Raw genomic sequence first — 17321 nt, 5'->3', positions numbered from 1 at the left:
TATTATCTCACCTGTCAGCAAGGCAAGGGCTGAACTATTATTTTTCTTGTGTTTGTTTTTTAAGCAACTTTTCTAATTCAGTGTTTCAGCTCCTTTGGGTAAGCCTCGTAATTTTCACATGCCATTTTGATGAAGGAGAAAGATTTACTACTTAGTTCACAGATTGCAAATGCTATTGGAGGGATGAAGGTAAAGAAAGTGATTTGGGCATTTATCATTTTTTGCACTTTAGTACAGCTCACTCTTTCAGAATTTTTTGTTTTGTTTTCTAACTTTGAATAGTAGCCAGGAAAACTTACATCAGCTTTCAGCTAGCCCACGAATTTTCTGTTGCTTCCTGACAAAAAAATGCATTAGTTTCAGAAGTTTGAATAATGAACCAAGCTGTTACAGTTATTTTAAACATAAAATTCAGCAGATTTTTTTTTTGCTCATTTTCAACAAGAATGACATATTTCTCTACTTCAGTTGGATGAGATCATCAAAGTCTGCCTGTATTCCAGTATTAAAAAAAAACAACACAACAACAACAAAAACAAAGAACAAAACAAATTGACACTTCTTAATTAATGTGCTATTGTAGAGGAAGGACTGTATATTCCTAGCTTTCTTTAATTGTAGTGTGTAATGTTTAAATATAGTATCAGAGAGATGTTTGCTTTCTAAATGTATATGTGTGTGTTTAAGTATCATATCATTTTTGCTTTCAAGTTTCAAATTTTAGTTGCCAGAGCCACTGTAAGCTCATTGGGAAAGGTGACAATAGGTATTAGGAAAACTGTTGCATAAGCATCAAACTGAAGTCCAGGATGAAAGGACCTTTAAATTCTAGCCAAATCTTAAATAATTGTATTTTAAGGAAAACAGTTTCAGCCCTACTAGTGGGAAGCAGGAATATATCTGTTTGAGCCAGTTTTTTTCTTTAGCTTTTCTTAAAGTCCATGTCTTGCTGCAGATGACTGAGTCTTATACAAACTAAGGGGGTGGGGAGTAGTATGCTGTATTTGTGCTATTAATACTGTTTCCACAAAGCCTCAGAGCATTCCTTGATACTGCCCTGTAAGGGTTTTATGCTGAAGGAGAGGCAGAAGGTGTGCTGCCATCTCAAAAAGACACACAATACACAATTTACAAAGAAAAGCTGTATATCCCAAAATGCTTTCTGCTTTCATCCAAAGTCCTAAACCCTTGTAGGCAATAACCCTTTTAGTTTGCAGGGGAGAGCTGCTTTTCGTGACTCATCTTAGTGGGCTTCACATAGGGACACTGCTTTAATCATTCTCCTTCATCATCTTAGGAGCAGCTGATGCTCAGTGTGCTCCAGTTCTTGCTGATGGGCTTACTGAGGTTCTTCTGCTTCTCGCTCACACTGGGCTTGGCTTTTAGTCTTGTAGCCTAATGCTGTGTTTTGTTTGTCCAAGGAATAGCATACACATTCCTGGAGTCACTTTCTGTTCCACCTGTGGTGTACAGTCATTTGAATGTTTTACAATCAGAAGTGGTTTTAAGAGCTCCTGATGTTAAGGGATGCTGTTTCCATTGCTTCCTCCAGGATTCACAAGATGCTCTTACAGTAAAGCAACAAGTGCCATAAATGTAACCAGACAGGCAAACAGAATAGCATGTACAAGCTACAGTAATTTATTTCAGTTAAGTACAAGAAAGCATCTTCAAAATATGATTCAGAAAAATAGGAGATGTTACTATTCTGTCTAAATACTGAAAAATCGGATAAGTCAATGACTGCCATCTCTTTGTATGGTAACTTTAGTTTATTTTCCTGATATAAAAATTCTAAGCAGGTTGTTACGGCTCAGCACTCCCAGTTTTATATCTTACAGTACAAGTATGTAATTGAAGGTGTTTTCTACTGACTTGAATAGGTTTTGCATCAGACCTTAATTAAGTAGCTAATTACTGTAGCAAATCTCTAAAGAATGTTGGTCATGGCTGTATTGTATAATAAAAACAAGTTCAGTGGCATTTGCAGATTTTAGTTGTAGTGGAACACCTGGAACAGCTTTTGGTTTGAAGGAAAATGTTAATAGTTCTATGAAGTGTTTTTTAGAAATTTTATTTAATTACAGTACTATATTCATTACAGTAGGAAAAAGATAATGTGGTTTTGAAGAGTGATTGTAATGTGTTTTAATAGCTTCTTTTAATAGCTTATTTGAGCTCACTAGTATCTTTCTGTAGTTTGTTCCCTTCTGTTGAAGGAAGCAAACTGACTAGGCAAATGTATTGATGGCACACATTTTACACATCTTCAGCTGATTCCTTTTTTTGTTTCAGATTTTCATGTGTAGTTTTGGGCTTTTCTACTGGATGCACTTTTTCAGAGTTAGTGTTTTGCCTGTCCTGTCTTCCAGTTGTAGAGCATTATGTTTGTATAATGCTGTGGTAAAGTCATGATAGCAAGTACAGACCAGATAAGTAATACATGAGAAGTTTTATAAAACCATGTAAATGTCTTATCTGTTTAGCCTCAGAAAAGGTGCATATGGCTTCCAGTACATTGTATGTATTCTTAATGCACTTTCTGTTTTCCAATGGGCAAATCTTGTAGCTCAAACCATGGATAAAACTATTTTTTGTTAGAACATTTGGAAAAACATATTCCTTGTCTCCTGTGCAGGGGAGAGGGATGATCAGAATCAAGTGACTTCCCTTCTTGTGCAGGGCCATCTCCTTCTGTTCCTTTAATTATTGACTATTTATTTTAGAAAATAGTTGTATTTGTGACCACACATTCTCTTGAGTTTTTGATTCCTAACTAGGTCTTCTGCTTATGTGAAAGCTTTAAATGTCTGCCTTCATAGTTACAAGTGATATATACAGTTGAAAATGGCTTATGGTTTAGTAGTCAATAGCAGAGATTTATTTACATTCCTATGGTCTAGATTTTTTTTTAAATCACTGTTATTCATTAAGTTTTACCTCAATGACATATTGCAGCTAAACTCCCACAGAAGCATGTTCATAAACTGTGTATTGCAACTCAAAAGTGAGTTTTCTTCATTGTATAATGTGCAAGAGATGCTGTGACACATTGTGTATATGTGTCCTCCAGGCTGCACTTGTGCTACCTGAGGGAGAATTTACCGTGCACAGCAGCTTATCAGCCACCCAGAGTAACCATCCACTCAAATCTGCCAGCTCAGTTGTTTATATAACCAATTAAAATTACTTATTTATGTTAGCAAAGATTTAGTATTCAGAATCAATCATTATAATTTTCATTTAAATTGGCCTGTCAGGGATTAGAGGATCTTCTCTGTCCCAAGCAGGGAAAATATATGAATGGTGACAATTAGTTGCAGACATTTGTTGAAAATATGAGACCTGGTTATTTCTTAATTAAGCCACCACATCTGTCTTTGTATTCTACAACAAATCATGAATTTAGAAGCAGTATTTCTAATATTTTACATTCCATTATGTTAATATAAACATATGACTACTGTTTTCCACCAGAAGCAGCTGCTCTTATATTTTACAGTTTTTGTACTATCATGTGTAATATCACTTACTCTAGTTAAGGATTAGGATTCATTATTGTTAAGGATTCAGCACACCTGTGATTGAGTTCCTGAGTTTATCTTGGTTTCTTTGTCATAATTTTATGAGGGATTTTCGCTCTATTTATTCCTTCTGTAGTTGCCCCAAGAATGAAATGCAGCTGGTCAGTGTCTTGTTACCATGGAGGCGTCCTCCCTCTGCCAGCCCCTTGCTCCTCCCCTGCTTTAGGGATGGGGATGTAATCAGCAAGTGCAATAGGGCTGTCCCATTGCCTGTCAGCCCACTCCAAAAGGGTGAAGATGAGGTGAGGATTTCAGGATGAGTTGCACCACGAGACTGATTCTCAAAATGTATAGACCTAGTGCCTACTGGCTTTCTGGGGTTACCTGCTTCTCTAGATCTATTTCTGGTCTGTAAAATCTTGCTCCATTAAGAGGGCAAGAATTTTTCCCTTCTTATTCTACAAAAATCCTCAACTGATTAGTACTCATTAGTACTCTTAAGATAACCTGGTAATAACTACTGGGTTCTAGGACCTATCTGAACCCTCCCCTATGTATCCAGGTAGCATTAGAATAAGATTATGTCCTCAGGTCAACTTCATCAAGCTTTATACTGATACAGCTACTGTCAAAATTTTTAGCTTTATCTCTGGCCTCTCTGTTAAGTTCCTGAATTTATTTCTTGATCTCCCAGAGCATCCCATCAAACTTGAGTAGCCTATGCAGGGATTTTAATGGCTCTTAGTTTCAGGAAACTTTGATACTACACCTCAGCTGCCAGGTGATTTGAAAGATACCCCAGTTTCTATCTTGTAGCAGATTGTGCTTAATTATTTTCAGAGGTTAACACATTTTGTCACAGCTGAAAAACTAGAAACCTTGGATATAAGTTGAGCAGTGTTTGTGCAGCTATAATTACTTATTGCGTAGTGTTCTTTGTTGGTCCACTGCTTTCAAGTATACCAGAGAACTTTTTGTCCAATTGCAGATACAAGAGCTAAGCAAAAGAATTACAAGTCTTTTTAAAGTCTTGCCTAGTTCCTTTTAAACATTGACAGGTTTGAGCTAAAGATATCCCACTTGTAGAAATCTGTTTGTAAGTCTACGTTAATATACTCAACTTAATGTACTCTGTACTCAACATGTTTCAGAGGAACAATATTCTACACTGTGCCTTTCCCCTTTCAACTAAGTAATTGGAAAATCAGCCTGTCTGTCCATTGTCAGACTTCATAGAAAGCAAGATAACAAATTCCAGTTTGATTTTACATTCATGTTTGTTTGTTCATTTGTTTTTAAATAAGCACTTGTTTTTCAAACTTCTGGTTAAATACTTGGTTTTGAACCATATGTTCAATGAATCTGTCCTGAGAGTTGCCTATATCAGATAAATGGCTTCCAGATTTTAAGAATAGAGAATTTATAGTAGAGGGGAAAAAAAATGGTAGTTTTTTTTCTATTTTGTACATTTAAATTCAAAACTATCCAATTGCACTTTTAAGGGAGAATTAGTGCAATTAAAAGTTCTCTGTGAATCATTACCATTAATGTACCATTAATCAATGTATCATTAAAACCTATGATGGCTCTATGTGAATTTATAAAGAAATCAGTAAAGATAAAGAAGGTACTGTAAAACTGCCATTGGTGAAAGCCAGGTGCTCCAAGTTTAGTGGTCAGCCCAGTGTGACAGAAATTCTGCGTTTTCATTTCATCATGGTGACTGAAGGAAAAAATCGGTGCCTTGCATAAAAATACTTGAAAGTGTATCTTTACAGATGTGTTGGAGTAGTGATTGAAATAAGGTGATTGACCTTCATGATTTGCAAGTTTCAGGGTTTTAAATTCTGTACCAATTCTGAAACTGGAGAGTTTTTCTTCTCTTTCATGGTTTTGAATTAAGTTGAAGTTAAGATGCTCTTTGTCCAAGCTGCTCTTCTTATGAAGTACTTTAAGATATTTTTTTCCTCTGCCTTGTGAGCAAACTTGTGAAATGATTGTTGCCTCTTTTGTGCAATTCAGAATGAGCTTGGCAAGGAGATTTCAGATTTCTTGCTGAAATTGTGATGTGAGTGAGATGGAGGGCAAAACATTCACTGATGTAAAAGAGTGAGGGTGATGTTTCTCTGTATTTTAGATCTGGAGGGTTGGCCTTTGGTTTTGATTTGTTGTTTGGGTTTTTTCCTGTTCTACAGATCAGCTAAGGTTTTTTTAAATGGGAGAGGGTTGTGCATAGAAGCAGCTACAGAGGGTCAGGTTCTCTCACTGTGAAACCGTGTAACTTCATGTAGGTTGTGATGCTGGGATGTCTAAACATCCCAGTAGTATAATAGTAGTGAAGAAAATCTTATATGAGCACTTAACAACTTAGTTAATGTCTCCATATGGGTTAAGGGGAAAGGTGAGAAATATTCCTTGAGACCTTCAGCATTGCTTTGTGGACATTGGAATAATTTTGTCTGCTCTTTGAGATACTAAACGTCTGTTTTGCTATTTCATGATGCAAAGCCTTTCAATATCTGAACATTTAAAAGGATGTGGTTTGTATTTGTTGCTACCAGATATGCAGAGAATTAAAACTGAAGGCTCTTCATCTACAGCTGATGCAGATTGTGTAAATTCTTCATATACAACATTGCCTAATAGCATTCTTGAAAATATTTGTGGATTATGATCCTTTTTAAATAAAAGGTAAATGTCCTGTAATATGAGAGCAAGTAAATGTCAGTGTCAGTATCAATTCAACAGATAAACAGTGATGAAAGAATGTACACTTTCTCCTATGAAACCTCTTTCTCCTTGTAAAGCTTTTTCATGGAAAAATAAACATTAAAAATTTTTCTTTCAAGGCTGAGTTTGTCAATCTTTAAGTCAACGTAGATGTGGAAGCTATGAAATGGGTCTGCCTTAAGGGGTTACAGCTTGATTAAAACCCTTTAATTTACGAGTACTGTTAGTTTCACACTCTTTCCCACAGGGTGGATGCTCTGGGTGTCAGCTGGCCATTCAGTGACCCAAGGGTTGGTAAAACAGTGTGGAGTCATAAGGACTCTCCAGTTTCAATGTTATGCAGTGGTCTGGAAACAAGAGACCTGGTTTTATTCCATTTCTGCACAAAAGAAAGATGAGCAATGGTGTGGTGCGTGAGTCCTAGACTGACTGTTGAGATCCCAGAGCAAGCTTAGCTACTGAGGTCTTGCTGCATTGAGCCCCAGTTTGAAGCACTGTTTATTAGCCATATTAATGTGGCTAAACTGTACCACAGTTTGCAGTATGTGGATGCCTGCTTAATAGTTACGATTGAACCATATTTTAACAGCAGTGTCTAAAAAAATAATTGTTTTGTTGTAATTGTTTTATTTAGATAAGTTGTGCAGCCTTCTCATGTGCACCAGTTCAACTGAGGACTGATACCAACATACCTATGAAGATAATATTTATGCTGCTCATCATGTTTTTATTGATTTATCATTAATTAAAGCATCATATGCCAAAAATTCTGGCATATTTACTACAGGTGAGCCCCAGCTATAGCAGTGTAGCTATGTTGATTTTTTTTTTTTTTCCCCTCTTGGTAAAGATTCTTTCTCAAGACTATTCATCCATTCAAATATTTAGAACGTTTATACATACTACTTACAATACCTAACTTTCTTTTGATTTGCATCCAGATTAAATATATTCATTTTAGCCTGATGCAATAAATATATATTTGCAATGTCTTTTTTATAATAAAGTGCATCGAAAGCTTCTGCCAAGCCTCACTCAGCTAGCTTAGGCAGGGTTGTGTCATCTACTTGCCTTGGATCATAAATCTGAAAGTTTACTTGGCTTCAGCCACTATCTCTGAAATGGCACCTTCACCCCCCAACTTTTATCTAAGTATTCTAAAAACAATAAGCCTGTGTGTGCATGGACTTGTAGGTTCTGTGTGCAAACTTAGACTCCTGTTTGTGTCATGGCATTTGTGTGACTGAGCTAGACTCATGCATTGTGCCAGAAGCCAGGAAGGCTCTGCCCAACAGAGATTTCTGTGCTTGTAAAGTCACTGCTCTAGGAAACAATTAATTAGGTTGTTTCTAAAAGCAGGGGAAAGGAGCCTTTCATTTGAAATTTGCTACCAGGGCCAAGGTATTTTCTTGTTATTGCAAGGGATTCTGCCATCTCCTGCCAAGAGGAACTTACCCGGAGATTGGGTAGATGTGACTAAAGGGCTTCTCTCCCTGCCCTGTCCTTCCCAGCTGAAGTAGTTTCCTGTAGCTATTCCAAATCATGACCCTGCTGCCTCATCTGAATTTTATTTTTTCTGCCTGTCACCCTGGTATTTCATGCACACAGTCCCACCAGACACTGAAAACTATGCCTGATGACTACTTTATGTGCTCCTGTGCGTAGCAAAATTCTACCCTCACTGTAACTGGCTTTTCTAGACCCAGTTTGTTGTCCTTTGCCCTCTTCCTTAAGGACAGAAATGAAAAACAGAAATGGAAAACAGAAAAACAGGTGAGGATTTCAGCCTTCAAGCGTAAAAGAGTAGCTTTCTAAAGTACTGCTACAGCAGCAGATGTTGTTTCTTTCATTTTTGGAAAAGCATTAGCAAGTTGGAACCCTTAGTTAAATCTGTCCATATTTTCCCTGTCTCAGGCGTTCCCTTAAGCAGAGTGTGTGAGCTTGCCAGTACTCAGAGCTCCTAACAACAGGCTGTAAATAGTGGGTATATTTTTCAAACATTAAATAAAGCTGCAATGTTAAGGAATAGTTAGATACTAATGAAGAGGTTGCTTCAGTAAAACCAAATATTTAGTCAAATTTACTGCCGTGCTGTATATTTACTTGTGTATTCCATCCACCATGGAACTGCAGTGTTATTTTTGGTCTTTGAAGCTATCGCTGCAATTATTGGCCTTAAGAACTGAAAAGTTTTTCTAACACCATCCGTATTTTCTAACAAGAAAGCAGCACATCAGGCTTAATATCTTTTTTATACAGCAGGGCTTGGAAAAGGACATCACTTCCCCAGCAAAGGTCTGAGCCCTATGACATGTTTTAAGCAAAGCAGAGTCAATGGTTTAATTAATGGTCAGCAGCAAGCATAAGCACCTTCCCTCCCTCTCCTTCTGCACACTGACACCCTGGGGACTTGACTGAAGCTGTGATGTTCTCCACATTGTTTTCTGAGGTTAATAGTAAAATACAGAGATCACTGAGTGATTCAACTGTTTTTCAGAATCTTAATATATTCAGCAAATGGAATCACAGGAGAGAATGTAAAATTGAAATGTTCCAAACAGTGCGTAGGAGCATTGATGCCTAAATAGCAATTAAATCCAAGGAAAAGTTGCTGGGGGCTACTGAGAAACCTATCATTTAAATTTTTCTCTCCTTTATGCAGTTGAGTGAAAAAGTTGCATTTAATTAGCTGGTTTTGCACTGCTCTGAGCAATAGAAGTGCTATGAAGTGCTGTTGTTATTGCAGACTCAATTCAAAGGAGGTGCATGTGGCAGAACTTAGACTGTGTGAGGAAAGTGCAGAGGATGTACTGGGACACTCAGAAATGGAGTCCCTCATAAACAGTGACACAACTTGCCTCTCAAATTTACTGGTAAGTGTAAAATGAAACATTTACTGAATCATAACAGGCTTAGTTATGAATTTCAGCTAGCAGGAGATTAACATTTTTTATTTAATTGAGGATGCTGAACAGAACAACATGGAAATGCATAAAATACAGGAAAAACACAGAACTCTTTACATCAGAAGTGAAGCAGGATAGGTGCTATATTTTATACAGAAGTGTAAGCATTCTTTCTCTCATCTACAGCGAGCTTGCTGATTTTTAAAAATGCATATTTTTAAATGTTAGTGCATGAAGAGTCTCAGCAGTTTTGTGACCTACTTCTGGTCTATGTAAGTATATCCCCTTTCACATGGTTATATGTTTTTCTTATACACTTGGTTCAGGGTGTCTCCTGCTTTCACAACCTGTGGTAGCCCAATCACGGTGGTGCCCTCTGGGACCCTGCATATCACAGTTTTGGTCTTGAGAGTAGGAGAGACTACCTCGTTACAGATGTCTGACAGCAGGCATGCATCTGTTTTCCAAGACTAGTCTAGCTCAGATGAACCTGTCATAGAAACTTTTTTCCACCACCTTCTAACACCCAGAAAGCTTGTGCAGTCCCTCGTACAGCAGCAAGCAAAGAAATGACTGGGATTCTTTTGGATTTACTCCATGTTGAAACTTCTTACAGTCTTCAAAGAAATTCATATTTATGATTTAAGTGGTCCCAGGAATGAGCTGATTTGCTATTTACAAAAAATCCCAATGAGTTTATGTTGTTAACCTAGAAAACTTGTGTATTTTGAATTGAGAAGTGCTTACAGTCAAGAAACTTTCAGAAAAGGTAATTGAGGTATTCTGGAGCAGTTCTGACCACTCAGCTTGACAATTATGAGGACTATTGTAAATAACTGTATATCCTAACTATTGCTAGTGAGAAAAATCCACTAGGCTTATGTTCCAGCATGGTACTTCTATAGTACATCTCAGCATTAACGTCTGCTGAATTCTCTTTAATTTGAGAAAGGATTCAAACTCAGTAGTAAGTTTGACTCTGTGATACGAGCCACATGAAGGCTGAACCTTTAGGTGGAATAAATTTTCCTGGTTCTAACTGGGCAGCGGAGTTTATACATTTTTCCCAGGCAGCAAATAGATGCATTTATCTCTACATTGCAGACTGCTGGTAATCTCTGCTGAGTTTCTTCTTAATGACTGTCACTTGATCCTTTTCACCCACCTTCATCTCTCTAATTAGCTCTCCCAAAGCTTGCAGGCCATTGACTATCCACTTGCAGCACTTTCCATTCATGAAATAAAAGTAATTTTGTTTCTTTCATCTTGAGAAAAAATATTCCTAACCTGTACACCCCTTTCCATTTTCTTTTTACACTCATGAAATGTACTTACTATTGGCAAGAGCTCCTGCTTCCTTTATTTAATTTCTATATTGCATACCACTGCTTTGGCCATCCCCATGCTGACCACTCAGATTGCTCTCAGCAAAGCTTCTGATGAAGTATTGCTGGCCACATCTCTCCAGTCTTCCTAGCCTGCAATTGCCCTCAACATACACAACCAGTCTTTTAACTTTGAAATTTTCACTTTCTGTACTTCCCTTTATGTCAGCTCTCTGCATGCTTTAGAAACTCCTTCATCATATCCTTGTCTGCATAGTCCTTGTCTTCCCCACCTCTAGCTTTTGGTGGGAATTCCCATGGACTGCCACTCTTCCTTCTTTCCATTGTCTCTGAAGGGTACAAAGTTCAGCAACCATCTGTGCTGAGAAGTCAGAGCCTTACCTCTCTCCTCCAGAATGGTCTCGGTATCAAACTTAAGGCTCATCCTTTATCTTCTTTTGACCTTATGAAGTTTAATATAGCTGAAAACTCCTAATCATCTCTTTGTTACTCCTTTCCTCTATCAAGCAATCATCCTGATTACAGACAAGCCTTTCAACTTCAACATTCATTCAGATTTCAGCATCTCACTAGGTCCTTGCATTTGGACCGTATCTGAATTTTTGCAGATTTTTCCCCCATCTTTTGTCTACTCTCTCTCTACTCTGAACATTTGTGTGAGGTTTTCTGTCACGTCTCAAGCCGCTACAAGACGCTGTGTTGGTTAACAGATCATGTCCTGCTCTTACCTATCCAAAATGTGACTTTCTCAAGTGTTGGGTTTGTAGCCTGAAGGGTGATGACTGAGATACTACTTTCTTCAATCCATCTGCCAGTTCTTCCTACTTGCTAGTATCAAGCATATGCTGCACCTCCGCATATTTCAGCATGCCACTGACAGTGTAGTCATATCCTACTTGTGCAGCTTTACTGATTTTCAAGATACCAACTTCTGCCTCTGATTTTTTCATTTCTCTGCACCATTATCCACTATTAATCCAGAAATGTGGCAAAAAGTACTATTTTACCTTTTCTGTAAAATGGAGGGACTTGAAGAGTAAAGCACTTAGTACATGACATTGACATCGGGAAATAAGCATCTAAGCCCATGAAATTCAGCAAAAATTTTAAGATACTATCTTAGGAACTTTAATTTTTATTCCAGATGCCCTAACTTTGGTTTATTTATTTTACAGGCCTAGGAGTGTCACACATATGTCTTATAAGATTAAAAAACCCTATAGCTAATGCAATTAATATTTTAGTCAAGGGTGTAAAGCTGTGTAACTAAAACTGTCATAAAACACAACAGACCCAAGTCAAGTATTGTCCATTACAGCAGTGGGAATTGAGAGTACTCAGTTCTCTGTGATTATATATCAGTTTCCTAATCATCTGAATCATAATTAAACACTGTTCTTGTTGGTACTGGCTTACTAATATTTTTGGCAAGCTTTTCTCCTTATTGTTTCATCAAATTACAGTCTTTTTTTGCAAAATGCCAATATTAATGACACTTCATTTTTTATTATTTTTTTTCCTCTGGGCTGCCTTCCCAGAAGAACCAACAACTTGAGAATAACCTAAAAAGCAGGAGCTGGACATTGCACACACAAGGAGTGCAATTAAGGGAAAATGGGACATTTCAGATCAGCTCGGTAAGCAAGAGAAAGCTGTTAGAGTTAGAGTAGTCCTTGGCCTGTCTGATGCCTTTAAGTACCACCACTCCCAAATTGTCAAGGTAGGGTTGAGTTATTGGAAGTCAAGGCAGGTTACAAGCAGAAAGTCTAATAGCACCTGTGCTCTTAAATGCCAGGTCCTCTTAGCATCCACAAAAGGTCCTACACAGCTTTAATTTGCTAATATGTACATAGTCTCTGTGACTGAAGACTCTAAAAGACAAATTCTACAAAAGATTTGGTTTGGAAGACTATCATCTTTGTAGAGTCTACTTGTTTGCCTCCAGTTTTTCAAAACTATGTCCATGTTCCGGGCATATTGCTGCTGATGGCAAAGATCTTACTCACTGTAGTGGAGGTCTGCCTATAAATAAACACACAGCTGCATAAGCACACACTGATTTTTTTCAATTCCCTAGCACAGGGGGTCTCTAGCCCTAACTTGGGATTGCTGAGTGTTGCTTTAATATAAATAAATTATTAAAATTACAGATTCTTTCTTAGATGCCCATTATAGACTTTTTAAAACTCCTACACTCTTACTTACTTAAAACTTTTGACTGCAGATCACCCCTTCTCTGGGAGAACTGACAACCTGTTACAAGCAGGCCTGTATGATGGCAGATACGTGATTATATTGAAATATCCATGTCAAAAAAAAGCATTTCCTGGAATTCTTTTTCCTTAAGCTGATATTTGAAAGGTTGTGTTGCATTTTCTACATTCTTAAAAAAACCTTTTGCAGTGTGGAAAAGGAGTTAAAAACTCTGAATGAAGCCTGGTTCCATTAATGTACCGTTTACCATAGAAAGTAAATATGTAAAAATGAAAAGAAAAAAAAAATCTATAGTGTGTATGAGAGTTTTTCATGGCTGCAAAAAAATGTTCCAGTCTGTTCAAAGTACAGATTAATTTGAATCTCACTTGCAAATGAAAGGCTCATGTTACTAATCTCCCATGTCCTGCTGCTTGAGCTCATCAGCTTCAGAGAAGATAAGAGCATGTTATTATGCAAACTATCAAAGTTTATTTACACAACTTTTTAAAGCAGTTTCTTTCAGTGGTATGGCCAGGTGTTTAATATCTATTGTCAATTTTTTTATACATGCCACTTCAGTAGTGTACATTCTCTATCCTGTAAGCAAGATACTGTCCACTGTACAATGATCTATCATCCTAAATCTGAGGGGTTAATGCACTCTGATCTTTAATCTCCTGGAATCTTTCTTTTCCTTTGATTTTAGAATCTATGGACATTTTCACAGAGCACATCCTTTAATAAAAACAATTAAAAAATCAAATAACCTAGGAAGCTTTAAGTTCAAAATTAAATTATGCATTAAGCAGGAATGTGGCAATACAGTGTTGTCTGCCATAGTCTTTCATCTTTGCAAATCCTGGGAGCACTCCACCATTCCCAGAATGTCATGTGAGCTCTGTTCTAAGTATTTTTAAGTCACCTAAGCACTTAAGCACTCAGTTCTGGGACCTCCAACTTAATGTTCCCTCAAATGGATCTGATTTTCAAAGGATGGCTATTCAATGCTTTCTGAACAACTGGCTGTTTTTCTTCTGGTGTCTATAAACTAGGGCAACAAAGATCACTCATCTCTTTTTTTTAAGAGTAGGACACATTTTTAATATGTTTCATTTAACTACAAACCATTTGTAACAGCTGTGCATAATTATCTCTTCTATATTTAAAAAGCTTTGCTTCTGTGTGGGATATAAATTTCAGAATAAAATGTATCAAGAAAAATGAGAAATGGAGATACCAATTTATATACAAAGGAAATAATGGAAGATTTATTAGCAGTGATTTTCTTAAATCTGCTTAGGCAGCCAGGATGTTTTCCAGAATGGATATGGCTGCAATTTTTCCCATCTGTAGGTCAGCAGTTTATGGGGGATCCTTGGAGAACTCAGGCTCAAACCACTTTGGTGCATTCCTGTGAGCACCAAACTGCCAGTGGCTGCCATAAATCACCACCCAAATTGAGGGTCTTGGCATCACTCCTAAACCTCACTGTGGTGGAGGTGACAGCAGGAGCTTTCATGCATGTTAAGAAGTGTGTTGACTCAGTGTCACAGGGATCCAGCTTGAACTGGGAGAACTTGACACCTCAGGGCACCAAGGTATTTTTGAAAAATTCAAATATTCTTACATCTTAAGTTAAGTTACAGAAAATTAAGAAGATCAGTTGGACATTTGTGTCCTGTGTCACCAGCAGGATTACTGAAATGAGAAATGACCCCACACCGAGAAGGCCACAGTTATTTAGATTACTTTACAATTCTTGTGGACTAGAAGACCACAGCTCAAGTTGGCAGCAAAAACAAAGTCACCTGTATAATATTGCTGTTTTTTCAGGAAGAATTTTTTTTAAAGTGCTGGAAGAAAGTCGCTTTTAAGAGCCTTGCACAATGCAAATACTTAACAAATAATTCTTCAACCTTGGAATCCAAAAATGGTTTTCACTTCCCTGTCTCTTTTGACGTTACTTCCCCTGACAATGACAAGTGGCTCAAAACTGTGTACTGCTTTCCAGCTAAAGCCTGACCTTTGCTGCTTTTCTTCTTTCTTCTGCTAAAATTACACAGCAGACAATAAAGTGAATGAATCATTCAGCTATGAAAGACTTATTTTGAAACTTCAGGGAAATATATACCTGGGCATGTGGTTTTCGAGTTGATTAAATCACCACATTTGCAAGTCCTTAGACTTTGACTCCCTGTAAAGTTGATTTAGAATTCTGAGAGGAAGACCACAAATTTGCAGAAGTGCATGCAGCAGATAAGCAACAATATCAAGGAACAGTAAACCAAAGATTTCTGATAGTTCATGTGGTGTTAAGGAGAACCGAAGCATTCACAGAATATTAGAATCATAGAATATTTGTAGTTGGAAGGGACCCATAATATTGTGGGTTTCATTCACATGATAACATTTTCATTTGAGTTACATCTACCAAAACTCTGCTCATCCATGTGAGAAACTAGAACTTTTGTTGGCCAGAAGATTACCAAGTAGGAAGTAATCAAGCCTTGTCCACTTCATACCTATTTCATACCTATTTATTGCTGGTGTTGATCTACTCTCTGTGGCCATGCAGCCACCCTCCAAGAATATATCATCATAACTAACTGGCATGAGGCTGACTGCAGAAGGTGAAACACTGAGAAAATTAGGAAAGAGAAATGCCTTTAAGCAGGTCCTTCCAGAACTGAGCTGAAGCACTGAGCTGCAAAGACAATAACAGCCATTTTTATGCAGTACATTTCATCCCCAAATGTGGTTAATCTTGAACAGCTAATGCTAGGACTGTGCCTGTTCTGTGGATGAGAGGAATATACCTCCCTATCCCAAACCAGAAAGAATGTGCAGAAAGCAAAGATACACAAATTAAATCCAGCCAACATGTTCATGACTTTATTTATATTGGGAAGGTGAAAGGCAGAGCAGACTTTTTAGACTATTTTGGTAATTAGAATGATTTAAAAATGTGTCTAGGAAACAGAGTGTACAGACCTTAGGCTGTTCTGCCAGCTCATCCAAGTCACCCTTAGCAGCATCACTTACTATTGAGTTACTAGACATCTCTGGGGTTGAGCACTTCAGTCATGCTGCAGCATTCCAGAAGATTTCATTTGGGTTTTTTGCTTGTGATTTTTTTAAAAAAACCTCATGTGCCCATGAAGAATATAATTGGATAAGCAACTTCATTTGCCTTTGTGGTCTACTATGCAAGTTGGATCTAGGATGCAAGGACAAACCAGTGCTACCTGCACACCAGTTGCAAAGAGAAGTCACTGAGAGCTGCAAGGTCCATGTGTCAAGTGTCTCTTCTGTTAGGGTCTGGAAAGTGATGTAAGAGAGTAATAATTGCAATTGTGTGCTAAACTTTCAAGCTAAACTTTTAACAGAGTTTCACTTAAGAGGTCATTTAAGGGCTATACTAATACAGACCTGCATATACCACTTTTATCATATGGGAACACAATCCTGTGGCCCATCATACAGGAATATGTGATACATAACAACTTAAAATGTATTGCTCCCTGCCATACTCTTATATGGAAAATAGAGGTAAAGCGAAAGTAGCTGCCTTTGCTGGAGTCTGGAGATGGCACCCTTGTTTTAATGACTACAGAAGAGCAGAGCCTTATATTGGAGTATCATTTAACAAAGTGTCACAGGGTTAGGTTAGATGCTAGGCATGTACTGCAAATTGGCCTCCAGGAAGACTCAATTCTATGAGTTGTTCTGCTGCACAACCCACTTTGGAGACAAATGGTCCCTAAACTGTAGAGGGGATGTCTCATCCCACAGCTGCTAACCAATACCGACCTAAGCCTATAAATGGTGGAGAATACCTGAACAAAATGCCAGGACTTCTCTGTACAAGTGTAGGAAAGGCCAGTGGTACCTAAGTGGAACCCTCTTCTCTCCTCACAGACTGGTGGAGTGCAAGCAATCTGAAATCCAAAACTAGATTTACATGCCACCTGAGTAAGCAGTCTGACTTTCACCCTGAAGCACAAGTCCTCATTTCAGCCTTGTCTGAAGTCTTTCTTGAGCTTTTAAATCCTTGCCCTGAAAACATATTCTCTTGATAAGATACATGATTTAATAACCCTTTTTAAAAATAATAAAAAAGAATAAGAACAAGAAAGAAAATTGAGAATGCAAGACCTGCACATTAAGGTCAAATACTCAGTTCCTTCTCCAAGCTGAGCTCATCATGCTTGGAAAACTCAGGACATAGCTGTGTTGGTCCAGTTTTTCTTTAAAGAGTTTTAACCTGATGTCCCAAACAAAGCAGTAAATTAAAGGAACCTGTCAGCTGAAATTCAATGTCCTTAGCTGAATCTTGGCATGTACCTTTGCCAGTGCAGTTATAGTTTTGAGTTGTGTTTTTTTATATGACTATTTGGCTTTTTATTTTTCTCTGTGCCTTTTTTTATCTCCTCCTTTTCTGACTTAAAATGTACTTTCCATTACAATAGTTGAGCAGAGGGAAGTGCCACCTTACTAACTGTAGCCATTTTACGTAAGTGTTTCGGACACTAGAACCATTTTTTATCAAACTTACAGGTTTCTTTCTTTCTTTATGTCATTGGAACATGCTTTTAAATGTAAAATGTTTTTGTTTCTGA

At 37.6% G+C, this 17321-nt stretch overlaps 1 protein-coding gene across 3 annotated transcripts in view; it reads left to right on the top strand.

Moving 5' to 3' along the window:
- NHLRC2 (NHL repeat containing 2) overlaps positions 1-17321 on the top strand; it is a 50138-nt gene that overhangs the window by 25624 nt on the left and 7193 nt on the right. The window contains exons 12-13 of one of the 3 annotated variants that reach the window (XR_007889324.1): positions 6889-7041; positions 9001-9075. The exons of 1 other annotated variant lie outside the window; for it this stretch is intronic. Coding sequence is in view for 1 of the 2 variants with exons in the window: in XM_051617464.1 (XP_051473424.1) it covers positions 9001-9095 (95 nt within the window). In the remaining variant the exon portion in view is untranslated. Of the gene's footprint in view, positions 1-6888; positions 7042-9000; positions 9128-17321 lie in introns of those variants that run through there. One more of the 3 variants, XM_051617464.1, reaches the window with a different exon arrangement.

This window comes from Apus apus, chromosome 4 (assembly GCF_020740795.1).
Source record: "Apus apus isolate bApuApu2 chromosome 4, bApuApu2.pri.cur, whole genome shotgun sequence".
NCBI classification, from domain to species: domain Eukaryota; kingdom Metazoa; phylum Chordata; class Aves; order Apodiformes; family Apodidae; genus Apus; species Apus apus.
Note: the sequence above shows the minus strand (reverse complement) of the source record. Positions and strands in the feature narration are given on the sequence as shown.